Raw genomic sequence first — 13,922 nt, forward strand, 5'->3', positions numbered from 1 at the left:
CCATTTATAACCGTTCAAGTTCTTCGAGCGAGCAAGCAAGCAAGCAAGCACTCTGCCCTGCTAGACGAGCAACTCGCTCCGGAACTCGCTCGTGTCTATTTTTCGGACGCTACCTGCGTGCGCAGCATTCGCGCCGTGATGAGAAGGAGCTGAGAAGAGACTTCCCGGTTCGGCTCATTTTCTGCGCCTCGATATCTATTTGTACCTCTGGCTGACACTGTTTCTTCTGTCTTACCAGGCAGGGAAGGACTCGACACGAGCCTTATAGCCTTTCACTGACCCGCTCCTTGAGCTGACCTGGTCACAAAGAGAGCAGATCGACCTTGATCATGGGTAGCCCAGCTAGCTCTGACGAGGGTGAGATCCTGGAGAACGGTGTGGGGAACTCCAAGGCAACTTCACTGCCTCAGATTGATGGGATTGGTGTTGACCGTCAGGACAGAAATCGAGTCAGATATTCGAGATCAAGATCGCCTGATCATGGAGACGGTTCGAGACACAACAGCGGGCGCAGCCGCTCCCCACGAGGCTACAAACGCCCCCGGAACGAGCGCGACAGCCAATCATCAGGGCGCGTAAACACAGATCCTCGACGCTTCCGAGTCCACTACGAAGATGAACGCGACGATGCCCGTCGCTCCCACCTGTCCTACGATGACGATGACCGCCCGCCACACCGATCTGCAGCAGCTGGTTTACGATATGATGACAGCGACCGTCCAAGAGCTAGAGATCGACGCCGCAATCGCAGCAGGGATCGAGACAGCTATCCCGAAAAAAGGCCACGAAACCGCACCAGATCACCATACCGCCCGCCCCGTGGCGGAAGAGATAGAGACGACCGTACGCGCCGGGGCGGCGACAGGTTCAGTCGACCGCTAGAGAACGGCAGGAGCGACAAGTATGGTCATCAGGGCTCCCCAAGGCATGTTCAAAACGGTGTCATGTCCGAGCGGGCTACTTCGGTAGAAACTACTAGTACTTCCAAACATGATACTAAATCTGCTAAAGGGCACCCGGACGATGATGAATCTGCCAAGGCCTCGGCCTCGCAAGCTGCGAGTGGCCCTGAAGAGGAACCGGCCGAGCCCATTCTTGACGAGGAAGAGGAGCTCGAGCGCCGGCGCCGTCGACGTGCAGAGCTCCTTGCTAAGACGAGCGGGCCTAACCCCATGCTGGTACAGGCTGTACAAGCCTCTGCTGCTTCTCCAGCTCATACACAGTCTAGTACACCTCTGGTGACAGAACCCAATACTCCGCGCTCAGGTAAGCCCAGGTCCGATCTACAGTTGCGAGTGCCTACTAATCGGCATACAGTCATGTCGTCTCCCGCCTCGCCAGGCCGTGCAATGCAAGAGGGAATGTCGCCCGCTGCGCTTGATATCGCTACTGACCAGGACCTCATCAACACCCATGGCAAGACACGAGATATCGAAGACGATGGTCCTTCGGCTGCGGACTACGATCCAACGGCAGACATGAGAGAGGACGAAATGAGGGACGAACTTCGCAATGGCAATATTGGACCTCATGGCGAGGTCTTGCCACCTGAAGAAAAGGCGGAGATCGCGCCCAAGGAAGAACCACAAGCTCCTCCTGCGCAAGCTTCAGGTGATGATGATGATGATGATGACCTTGATATGTTTGCCGAAGATTTCGACGAGGACAAGTTTGTTGCCCCTAAACCTGATGCTCAGCCAGATGTGTCTGCAGATGATCGTAAACTTCCCGCAACTCTAGCGGAGCCAAGCCAAGGGGGAATACTCGAAGGTGATGATAAAGACGGCTACTACAAGATTCGGATCGGAGAGATTATGAACGGTCGCTACCAAGTTCAGTCGACTCTGGGGAAGGGAATGTTTTCTGGAGTGGCGCGGGCCATCGATATCACAACCAAGAACTCGGTTGCCATCAAGATGATGCGAAACAACGATGCGCTCAGGAAGGGAGGCTATGTCGAAATCGCCATTTTGGAAAAGCTCAACGAGGCTGATCCTGAGAACCGGAAGCATATCGTAAAGTTTGAGCGCCATTTCGAACACAAGGGTCATCTATGTCTCGCTTTTGAGAACCTCAGTCTGAATTTGCGAGAAGTCCTGAGGAAGTTTGGCAACAATGTGGGCATCAACCTGCCGGCGACGAGGGCCTACGCTCATCAGATGTTTGTTGCTCTGGCGCACATGCGGAAGTGCACCATCATCCACGCGGACATCAAGCCTGACAATATCCTGGTAAGTTAACCGAGCCTCCCCAACGTCAGACTCCCGACTAACTGTGTACAGGTCAACGAGTCTCGCAACGTTCTCAAGATTTGTGACTTGGGTACAGCTATTGACCGATCAGATGCCGCGACTGCACACAACGAGATTACCCCTTATCTGGTCAGTCGCTTCTACCGAGCGCCCGAGATTATCCTGGGGATGCCTTACGACTACTCTGTCGACATGTGGTCCATCGGCTGTACCCTGTACGAGCTCTACACGGGCAAGATTCTGTTCACGGGCGACAGCAACAACCAGATGCTCAAAGCGATCATGGAGATCCGAGGCAAGTTTAGCGCTAAGCTGTTCAAACGCGGCCAATTGTCACATCTGCACTTTGACGACATGGGCAACTTTGTCAGCGTCGAGCACGATAAGACGCTTGGGAAGGTACGTCGTTTCTTATTGGTCTTGCCATTTCTTAATGTTGCTCCTGTTGTTATGTCCCAACACCAACTGTCAGCATATCATGAGTATGATCCCTGTATTTTCTATTTATACAGGCGCTGCTTCTCGGCGGTGGGGATCTGGAGCGATCCTATGCGGCTGCGAAGAAGCGCCAAGCTGTGGTTGCACCGACCGTTGGGTCGCTCGAGACGTTCGGGTGGATGCCGGCCGAAACGCTAGCCCACTGGAGTAGATCTGGGGTGGCTTTCCAGTCCCATGGATGTTCGTTCCCCCGAGCATCTTGCATAGTCGGTCGTTTCAGGGCATGCGGCCTCCTTCTGAACCGTCAGCATCCTCTGCAAGCTGCAGAACTATTCCGGCGCTTGAGCTGAGCGTGAGCAAGTCGTTGGACAGCGCGGGCCTATGATATTGCTTGTGCTAGTTGGAGCTCATGCCATGTTCCTTGTTTCGTGGTTTCTTCAACATTGGCTATATTGAGTATACGACGCTAACTTCTGTTTCTCCAGACTACTGTGCGCACCATGGCCATCGTGAAGCCGACTCGGGACCTGCGCACACGCCTCATGGCTGCCTCTGGTGGCATGAGCGATGTTGAGTCTCGAGAGCTCAACCAATTTGTCGACCTGCTGGAACGATGTTTGACGCTTAATCCGGACAAGAGGATAACACCTCTAGAGGCACTGAAACATCCTTTCTTCACGACCAAAATGGTTATGCCGGTGAGGTAGGCAGCCGGACAAAGGCGCCTAGGAACAACACACTTAGACTCGGATATCGACGTCCATTGGCCTATCGCACATCAAAATAAACTAAGTATATACAATCTGTGTTAGACGGCTATTCTGGATCAAGCCGAGTACATTCGATAGCCCGACTTAGAAGCAGATACCCATTCATGGAAAGCCTCGCTTCAAGAATATCAAATCAAGTGACAGAATGCATGATTCACAGGCGTCCTGCTGCACTCCTACACGTACTTTGACATTATATTACCGGTTTCCGCTGGCCAACAGCTAAAGGTTGTCCCTTTGAGTCCGCAGATGCTATTCTGGATGACCTCGGCGGGTGCAAAGCGCCAGTACAGTGATTGATTTTAAGCTGAGCAAATCAAACCAAGATCTCCCGGGACTCTTAGTGATATTATACAGTCAGTCGCACTCTATCCAAAGTACGCGAGGGGCTCCCGGCCGCATCACGATGACATCTTTCTGGGCCTCATCCGCATTCCTAAGCTGACTCGGATAGTGGTAGCGGCGCTTCTCCCTGGCCTGAGCGCAGGGTGCGTGGGAGTGCACTGCCCAGTGGCAACATCATGATATGCATTCAAAAATTACTCCGCGTCTTCCTTCCGCCCTTCTGACTGTGTTTGCTGATGGTCCGAAGGAAGGGAGGCCCTACTAACGGCGCTGTCACGGTCTTGTTCTAAAATGGAGAAAAAAAACTACCACCCTTGACAGGGCATGGTTCTTCTGGGTAAGCAAACGAACCGCTCCGCCTGATACACTGGCATCTTCTTAATCTTCCAACCTACGCAAGAATGTACTTGCGTCACTTGCATGGGTTGCGCGTCTTGGCTGACAAGGAACGTGATCAATCAATTCCAATATCCATGCCTACGGCTTAGCTGCCTGCTTTACTTGGCTAAAACCCCGAGATTCCTGAAACATTCAGCCTCAACGGCACATGCCATGATAAACCGTGGCAGTGTATTCTTTTTTTTTCCTTCTTCCCCGTCGAGCGACTAGCCCCATCTACACTACGTTTGATATGAGGCGCGCCAACAAGCCCTGGGCAAAAGCAAGCTGGGATTGGCCAAGCAAGCCGCAATCTTGTCCAAACGAAAGACATGGCCCGAAAAGCAGGATTTCTCGAAATAGCAACGGCACAACAACAACAACAACATGCTGAGCCTCGGTCGATGCAAGTGGAACAAAGATGGGCCAGACGGTTGATTGTTAGACGCCGCGCCGCATCGTTTCGAGTTGCTGCGCGGCAGAGGCCTGTCTTTCCATGATACTCAGCATAGCCGGCGCTCCTGAAAGGAGGGATTATTGGAACAAACAACGTAACGCCTCGGGAATTTTTCATTCTTATCATCAATGTGGGTATGTCATGCCGTCGTTTGACTTGGGCCTAGCACTTGGGCCTCTCGGCATATGTAGATGTTGTATGATGCAGGTCGCAGGATTGCCAGCCACTGGCCGGGTAAGGTCGTCGATCCAGTTGACCAGGAAGTTATTCCAGGCCGCAGCCGGCACCCACGGCATGGCCTAGGTTCTTCCAGTATGTATAAGCTGTGATAGGGCGACACCCTTAGATTTATGTATCCAAATCAACGACATAACATGACCGTCGACGGTTTCGGTAACCGTTCGAGACTGGAAGCGTCAGTTGTGGCAAAAGTCCATACATAACGCCCCTTTTGTTCCGTATCGCACAGCGACGGCAACACAGCATAACACGACACAACACACACATCAGATCCCTGGGCGTACACTGAGGTCAAAATGATTCCTGACCGCTTGATGGGCAAGATATAGTTTAAATGCTCTCCCATTCGCGGGTCATGTGCGCGCCACGTCCTTCACCTCCTTTCCGAGGTGTCGCGGCCTCTCCGCAACGCTGCCCCCCCCACCCCAAATGACGAGCGAATGAAAAGCCAAAAGGGGGCGGCCTGGCTGGCTGTCTGGAAGATCCGTTTCGATCGGTCCAGGCAGGTCTTTGACGGCTGGTAAAAGCAGTAAGCAGTGGCTGCAGGTAAGTAGCACGGCAAAGATGTCTATCATCCCATGTCGGTACCCTGCCTTTACGTCGTCATCCCACACACAACGCACAGCATGTATGTATGTATGCCTGTGTCAGCTTTTTCTCTTCCTCCTCCAAGTTCCGGGGATGACAGGCTGCGGCATCCTCGCGCGAGCGAGACACGACAGGTCAAGATGCTGGTCAGCGTGGGAAGCAAAAGTCTAGCGTACGGGTCTCCCTGCAGGCACCCGTCCCGGTTGTTTTAGGTCCCAGCCCGTCCCCCGCAAATAACATGTCATGTCTCCTGTGATAGAAACTAGATTTGACATCACTTTCTTTTCGTGCCGTGGCGCCGTACCGGATACCATGTCATTTCATGCCTCTCTTCCTTGTGTGGGCCGGACGACCCTGATGTTGTTGTGTTGTTATTGCAGTTGGTCACATGGTCGCTTTCTGGGTTTCTATCATCTATCTGCCCTGCCGGTTTGATAGTATGTTGGGGGCGGGAGGAGGAGGTCATGGTGGTGGTTACTGGTAGGCATACTTTGTCTCTGAAACCCGGCAAGAAAGAAGAAATTCTCGCGTGGTGTTTTCCTGCTTGTCCTAGACATTGTATCCTTCTCCCAGGGTTTAGGTGTCATGCTTGATTGTTACGGGTAGTGCAGTCGTGTGTATCCCCTCCTCGCTTGCTTGTTTTCCCCTTAGCAAGCATGGGCATCGGTTTATTTTTGGGACGTCAGTCAGACAGCCAGTCTGGAGGTACATGTGGAGGGGGATGCATCATCATATTCGATGTATCTGATGGATCTTACTCACTCCGTCTACCACGCGTGTAGGATGGCGGAGATTGTTCAACCATCTTCTTGCCATAGAGGATGACGGAGAAGAAAGATCGAAAGATCGTGCCAAGGACGCGAATGTACCCAATGCCCGTAGTGCGCGCCCTAATCAACGCGGTGTCACGGATTCCCATAAGATCCAATATACGAGCGGCAGGCCGAGGTTGCGCATGTAGACAAACACAAGGCAAGGCTGAAGGGAGGGACAGAATGTAAGCCGAAACACCATTTGCCAAGCCCCTCCAACCTCTCCCCCCAGATGTGGGTGAGGAAGACGCAGAGCAGAGTGAAATCTTGTCGTACTATTTGCCGCCCGCCCGGGGTGGCGCAGGGGATAGGAGAAAGGGAAGAGGGGGGGAGACAACCTTCGGGCCCGCGCTGCGGCCTGCCGGCGCTAAGGCGCACGAGAGAGAATGATAGACTGCAGATTACGTGCTACGTCTTACGGAGGCTCCGGGATCTACACTGATTCGGCCCCTGTGTCTCTTGGCGGCGGCGGCGGGGGACAGAGACAGACAGCCGCTTCTAGATATTTACGAGCCAGAGAAGGGACCACCCCCCCGTGATGGATCATGATGGAGACAAGGCTGTTCGCAGCCCGAGACGGAGGTGCGCTGTAGCTGTAGTACGATGCACCACGAGATCTAATCCAGTCAGACCTGTACCACCGAGTCCCACGTTTCTTTTTCTCGTTCGATCGATGGAGCGTCACTTCTCATTACTACAATTCATCTATTCCCATCAAGCGCAGGCTGACTCGTCTCTTATCCTCGCCTCTTTCGATAAGGGCGATGCTGGTCGCCAGGGATGGGACCATAATCTGTCAATATCACGCGCGCGATCGCGGGTGTTTGTGAGGGACACTGCCTCGTTTAGGCAGGCAGGCAGGCAGTGGCAGATATCAAGGAAATCGCCTTTCGGACGGTATTAACCTTATCAATATGCACGACGGGGAGAGGAGGGGGGGGAGAAAACAAAGGCCGAGAAAATCGCCACCGCCGCGGCGCACCTCCTTACGACTACGTCGTCCCTTCTTCTCTTCGGATGAACAGCCTAAGGTTAGTGAGCAACCAAGGAGGGGGTCTAGACGGTAGTAGGAACCAGCACCCCCTTACCTCAAGCACTCATGATTTGAGTACTTGAGTTCGTGGCCGTGACTCGCACCTGGACGGCGGGTAACGGACGGGCACCCGGGGACGGGTTGCGTTAGTTGACACAGTCGACAGCGCCCCCGTCTTAGGCCTTCACCCCCTTCCGCGATGCCTCTGTCGCCGCGCACCATCATGCAAGGGCGCTAAGACGAGGTTCGGCTGAGACGCGATGTGTCAAGGTCTTGCGCCCGTTGGCCCGGTGGCCGCCGCCTCTGTCCGTGTGTAAATCGACTGGTCGAGGCTCTGGCGCAGAGGCATATATTATCAGTCACTCGGTCACCTGATCAATGTAGCATAGGTACAAATCCATGCAAGTAAGTACGAATGCGGATGTGTAATCTACCTAGCACGATGGACGACGGGCTGCGACGAGAATCAAAATCGAGATTGTGGGTTGCATGGAGCTCATGGGTGGAAATATCTAACTCAATTGATGAACAATGACGAAATGATAGCGTATGAGGTCTTTTTTTCTCTCTTTCTCTCCGCCTCTCTTCTAATGCGGCGTCAGACCCCTAATTTGGCAATAATTGCTAGGGGGCCCCCGAGTGCAGATCAAGGGTCCTGTGGGCAAGCGGAAGGACACAAAGCAGGAGACGAGAAAGGTGTAGGTTAAGGTCTCGCGGCAAAACCCAAAACGTTGCCGCGCAGCCGACGTGATGTCGACCTGTACGACCGGAGTTAGCTTTCGTCATCTGATCTTCTCCCCTCGTAAGGGGGATGGGAAGAGGGCACAGACGGTAGGTAGATCATGACACTCGCGCACTCAATAATGCGTGGTCAGCCCCCGGCAGCAGGTGCCAGGACCTCGGCCACCACACGGTTGACGATCCTGACGCAAAAGATTGGCGTCTTCTTCGTCCGCTGTGCCAACGAGAACCAGAAGCGCCAGACCGGAGACTTCTTTAGTCGAGGCGGTTTTCCCTTTAGGCACGGCGGCACAGGGTCGGCGGCGGGAGCGCCGGACGGGCCATGGCCAGAGCTTATTGGCTCTCGTGACGTGACGTGACGTGAGGGAGATTTGCCGCCTATCTCTGCGTGGGAGGTTCTGATGGATATTCAAACAGGATTCATCAGCCGCTTGCGCGTGTATAGACCGGCTTGACATCATGATGCGTTTCTATTGGCCGGGCAATGTGCGGACGATATGCATCAGGTGGAACGGGAATCGTGGGGTCCAACCGCGCTTGCGCCGGCGTTATGCCTCTTCGTATCGGGTTCCAGCTTACATACAGTACATGGTCGTGGTGGTTGCTATTGTCTCGTTCTTCCTCTTCTGTTCCGTCCACTGGTTTACTAGGGGCGAGTGGCTGGTCTGATAGTCGACAGCAAAACAACAACGAGAATGGACTGTGCTTTTTTGGCCACCCTTGCTTTGCTTGACCCGGGAGGATACGAGGCACAGACGATAGATCTCGCGGCTGTGCTGGAAGGAGCGCCCCGGAGCCATCGCTCTCAGACTCGTCATCCAGGGTAGGTGGCCCTGTGAGTCATTGGCTGACTGTGATTGGCAAAAGGACAGCGACTTGACTTTTGGAGAGTGGAAGGATTCGGGGATGACGGACGGGTCCATCCGGCGAACGACGCCGAACGACGCAGCGCCAGAGCCACAGAGGACACGGAAGAAAAGATGATATTACTAGGACAAACCGTCTTACTCACAAGGCAGAGACGTCGGCTGAAGGTTATTCGGGCATGCATCTCGTTGCCAAAACGCCGGCATGTTTCCGATTCACCCAGGAAGCGTCTTTTTGGGGGAGGTCCCGAGGACTCGAGCCCGTGGGATTGGCTAGGCCAGATCCGTGTTAGTCTTGAACCAGTCATCACGGGAACTAGCCCAACTTCCAACGGCCGGGTGCGCGTGTGCATGCTGGAGGAGAAACTGACACACAGGGCAGGCAGGTATTGGTATCAAATGTACTGGAGGTCGTCGCTCTTGGCATATCACGGGCGACAACGTCGTCGGAGAGGGACAGACACAGACTCGGGAGGGAGGAGTCAGGATGGCCCCTCGACCCCACAAACATACTACGACACACTATTATCACGAGTTCGTCAAATGCATTGCATTGCATTGCATTGGGTTGGCAGGCTCGGCGTTACCGTCGAGAGAAGTGCCAGTGATTGGGCCATTCCGCCTACATAAGGTACCTCCGAGAGCTGCATCTGCATCTGCATCTGCATCTGCATCTGCATCTGCATCTCGGATGGGAAGTCTAACGGCCAGAAGAGAGAGTCTGACTGTCTGAGAGACACTCTAGCCACTTCGTCCCGTCTTCTTCCCCGCGCATTAATTCGCCAGTAGTCAGCTGTTTCGTCATAGCTAGGTACAAAACATAACACCCTGTTGGATGTTTCCGACGCCCGGCCGCACTGCCAAGGCCGTACGTTCTGTCTGCCTGGGCGGAGGAGGGCAGGAGGCAACCTCGCAACGTGCTTGCTACGCTGCCGTCGTAGTTGTAACTGACGAGCGGCCGGGTGTTGTGTCAATGCTTGATCGATCATAAGATCGACGCGAGGTCGTTAACGCGGCATGGTGCGGTAATGACCTGAACGGCCTGCCCAGTAATCCCCGCTGCAAATCAAACAGTTCAGCATCACATCGTCAGCTGGAAAGAGGGGGAGCAGAGGAGAGCGAGCAGGGCCGTCCGTAGCAGGGGAAGCATGAATCTCCTGCTGTCGTCGCTTGCTTTTCCCGCCTTCTTTTTTTCCCCTCCCCCACGGTTTGCTGCATGATGGGCAAAGACCACCAGCGACCACTTTTGGCCCCTGGAAGTTCGTTTCGGACCCAGGGTCCTGAAAGCTTGTCAGCCTCGAAAGATCTCCAACCTACTGCCTACCTCGTAACCTCCCGGCTTCAGATGAAAGGAAGAGAGGCGAAAAGCAAAGGAGATTTCCACATTCGTGCGCCGACCGAGGCCCGAATCAATCACACAACAAGGGCAAGGCAGCGCAAGGCAACGCAAGGTAAGGGCATGTTTATTAGCGTTTCTCAAACATCCTCCCATCAACCCATCGACCGAAAGATGCCAGGTCCAGGTGGTCCGAGCGAGGTTTGGAAACTGTCTGGGAACTAGTTCACCGGCAAGGCGCATCCCAGACGTGGACGATGATGATGCCGGCTTCCTCGACATGATCTGATATGACATGGGCCGCAATCAATGGGAAAGCCGCGCAGCAAGATTGTCGCCAGAACTCGATCAACCGAGTTCCAGTTGTCTGGTGTCTAGCGATCATTCCAGCGGCCAAGATGAGGAATGGTGGTGGTGTTGTTGTTGTTGACTGCATCGGGGGCCTGGTTTCATTGGACACGAGCTGCCGATGTTGCCTCAATATCAACAAGCAATATCGAGGGCTGCGAATAGAAGACGAGCAAGTGAGACTAGCGCCTCTCGGTCTACCCTTGAACAAGTATGCTATGCATGCAGTGCATTAATTCTGCACCAGCGGTGTAGACGATGAGCATGCAAATATGATCGTGGCATTCGAGGATGATGCGGGCATTACCAAGCCACATATTCATCTCCTCTCCATATTGTTTGTTTGACCGGACGGGTTTGGTGGTTGCAACCGACAAGCCTGTCGCACTTGCGCACCACACACACTCACACACACACACACACACACAGCCGAGATGGAGAGGCAGCAGTAGCATGTGTCAGCAAAATTGAGCCATGTAGGTAAGATGTTAGATGCAGCTATCCACATGGAGAAACACAACTCGATGGGAGATGGGATGGCGGTGAGTTTCGTGGTCTCTCACTCACTCTTCCCCAGCCATGGCCCGGGCCCCCCCAAGCCCTTCGTCCCATCTCTTATCGATATCTCACACGGCACACGGTTTCATACCACGGCTACCCGTCTTGGACTCTGACAGGCGGAAAGTAGAAAAGAGATGCAGGTGGCACCGGGAATAAGCTGCGACTTGGGGTCTGGAGTAAGACGTCTCCGTCACAGAAGCAAAACGATGGGTGAGCGTCATGGTACGACAATGAGGAGAAGTAAAGTGAGCAGAGAAGGGGGGCAGGAAGAAAAGGACGGCGGAATGATGTTGATCAGTCTATAATCAGAAGCCTTGATGATCCAGCTTGAACGTTTCGTAGACGCTCGTGGTAGGCCGGGTGGTGTGCGGTGGTGATACAATCGATAGTTGTCTTGGGTTCAGCGAAAATAGAACACACATATCATTCGTTGCCGTTTGCGTTTCTTCTGTACACAGATCAAGTACCTACTTAGTAATGTCGGCCAGTAGGCCTGCGTATCGCTCGCTTGGGTCTCCGGATATCCTAATATTCAAGACCAACCTATCGTTTGAACTTTGAGTAGTGTCATATCGAAGCCCATGCAGCAACCGCCGTATGTAACGACGGAAAGAACAAGGTCAGCAAGGCCAGGCAAGGCTGCAACATTCATTTTTAGATTTGCCTGCTGCCGATGGACGATCATTGACGGCGATGATGAAGCTGGTGATGGGTGAAGCCGCAATAATCACCGACAGGCGATGCTACCCATTGGTCGGTCAGGGGGTGCTGCAATAGAACGCCGGCCGAGATTTCCTATTGGGTCGATAGATCGGCCGTTTCTAAATCCTGAGGGCACGGAGCAATTTGTCGTTCGACAGGGAACAGTGCTCTCTGCTATGCCATCCTAGATAGAAGTAGATCAAGATCCTGGGGACCTAGTATGTAACCGACAAGGGTGGTGGTGGTGGTGGTAATCGCAAAGTACGTCTCGAGGTTGGCAGCGTGCAGCTTTTCGCCGTGTGCGTGTGCGTGTGCGTGCGTGCGAGCGTGCGTGCGTGGTGCAGCCTCACTTTTTGGGCCGTTTGCCGCTTGGAACTGCGAGGCGCTAAATTATGGGGGGGGCACTGATGATTTCCCAGTCACTGATTGATTGAAGCCTCTCTCTCCCACACATCCCTTGCCTGATTCGACGACGGCCTCCGCCTCTCTCTCCCTGCTACTAGCCCGTGTATCCTTTACGAGGCTGTTGCAGGGCATGCTTATGCCCATGCCATGCCATGCGGTGCGATGCGGTGCGATGCGACTCAATGTATGAGAGAAGGCCCCTGGGCGAATGAGAAGGGGGGATTGCCAGAAACACAAGAGAGCCGATACCACCCACACCAACCCTGACTTCGGAGATAATCCCTCATGGGATCGTGGCCGACCAATCTCGTTACAAAGCTGGTCTCGTCAGCTGCAGCACGAGAGGGAAAAAGAAAGAACACATCACCGTCTTCGAAGGCGGTACTCTTTTTCCTGGTCGAGCGCACATGGTCTATTGGCTGTCATTTAATTAGTGGTGGGGCCGCTGGTCGTTGAAGCTCCCAGCCAAGTGGAAATCGAGGTTGACTGGGTGGGCAGCGTATCAGACGGGCACCACTCTGATCGGAAGGCCCTTCGAAACCTTAGGCAGAGACTTTCTGCTGCCGATGGCAGATGGCTTTCCCATCAGGCTGTCTTGTCCGTCTGTCTGTCTGCCTGTCTGCCTGAGGTGGCCCGCCTGTAGGTAATGTTGATGGATCCCAAAACATTAGCTAGTGTTTGGGTAGGCCGGCATCTATTCTTTCCAATATTGGAGGTGCCCCGCCATGCTCCGAGTCCCCAGTCCCTGTGGTAAGTAGTACTTGTAGTAGTTAGTGGTCACAGTCACAGAGGACCCACGCCGCCTGTCATTGCAGCAATTAACCTATGCTGGCTGGACGGCGCCGCAGTTGCCAGTGCCATCTTCACACCGCGTATTCTAACTGCGTGCGGGCGAGCGTGCGTGCGTACGTGCGGGCAGGCGTAGGGTCCCTCAAGCCAACTGTTCCGTCCATTCCAGCCAGCTGTGGGAAATGGGCTGTCATTGCTTCGTTGTTGAGGAAGTCATCCACCACGGCGAACCTGATGGGCGACCAACTGGGGTGGGAAATTGTTTGGCATATCATCGCTGTGCAAGTGTTCTGTCCGCGGCCGAAACGGGCTGTGAATGACGCGGCTTCAGGCGGCTGCTTTCTCGCGACCACTATTGCTATTCGTATCGCTCTCCCCGACGCCGAATTCCATCGTATCGAGTGTGTACATACATCATAGCCATTAATCCTGTAAACACGGCTCTTGCCGCACAACGAACGATGAGATAGATAAGTTGGAGGTAGGAGGAGGAGGAGGGGGGAGGGACACAAATAAACCGCTGTACGTGTATATCGGAAGCGTCATGGCCAATCCACATCGTTGGCAGATCCTATCAACCCCATACTTGGATGGTTGTCAGACGGCCGCGGCGATCTTGCAACGGGGCACATCGGTCGGTCTGGTCTGGTCTGCCTGCGCATGAACTACCAACAGGGCGCGAAGCAATTGCTGTGACAGAGCCGAGGGGAGGCTGGCGGAGCGTACCGTCTCTTGCCTCTGCCCTTAGCAATTTACATACACTGGGGGTGACTTCATGCAAGCCGTTTGCGGGAGTTTTGCACAAACAATGCCACGGACCAGAAGCTCGTCCGTTGACATGCCAGGGTGTCGCCCATCGGT

At 54.1% G+C, this 13,922-nt stretch overlaps 2 protein-coding genes across 2 annotated transcripts; both read left to right on the plus strand.

Moving 5' to 3' along the window:
* Positions 1-329: 329 nt before the first annotated feature.
* PG986_007742 (serine threonine-protein kinase prp4 protein) lies at positions 330-3,538 on the plus strand (the record flags this gene model as incomplete). The annotated part of the gene is made up of 5 exons (XM_066843964.1): positions 330-1,266; positions 1,318-2,231; positions 2,283-2,651; positions 3,176-3,388; positions 3,503-3,538. The coding sequence occupies 5 exons, from the start codon at positions 330-332 to the stop codon at positions 3,536-3,538; spliced, it is 2,469 nt and encodes an 822-aa protein (XP_066700076.1).
* A 4,638-nt stretch (positions 3,539-8,176) lies between these two features.
* Positions 8,177-8,413, plus strand: PG986_007743 (uncharacterized protein; the record flags this gene model as incomplete). The annotated part of the gene is made up of 1 exon (XM_066843965.1): positions 8,177-8,413. The coding sequence occupies one exon, from the start codon at positions 8,177-8,179 to the stop codon at positions 8,411-8,413; it is 237 nt and encodes a 78-aa protein (XP_066700077.1).
* Positions 8,414-13,922: the final 5,509 nt, after the last annotated feature.

This window comes from Apiospora aurea (assembly GCF_038362705.1).
Source record: "Apiospora aurea strain CBS 24483 chromosome Unknown utg000005l_segment0_segment0, whole genome shotgun sequence".
Lineage (NCBI taxonomy): Eukaryota > Fungi > Ascomycota > Sordariomycetes > Amphisphaeriales > Apiosporaceae > Apiospora > Apiospora aurea.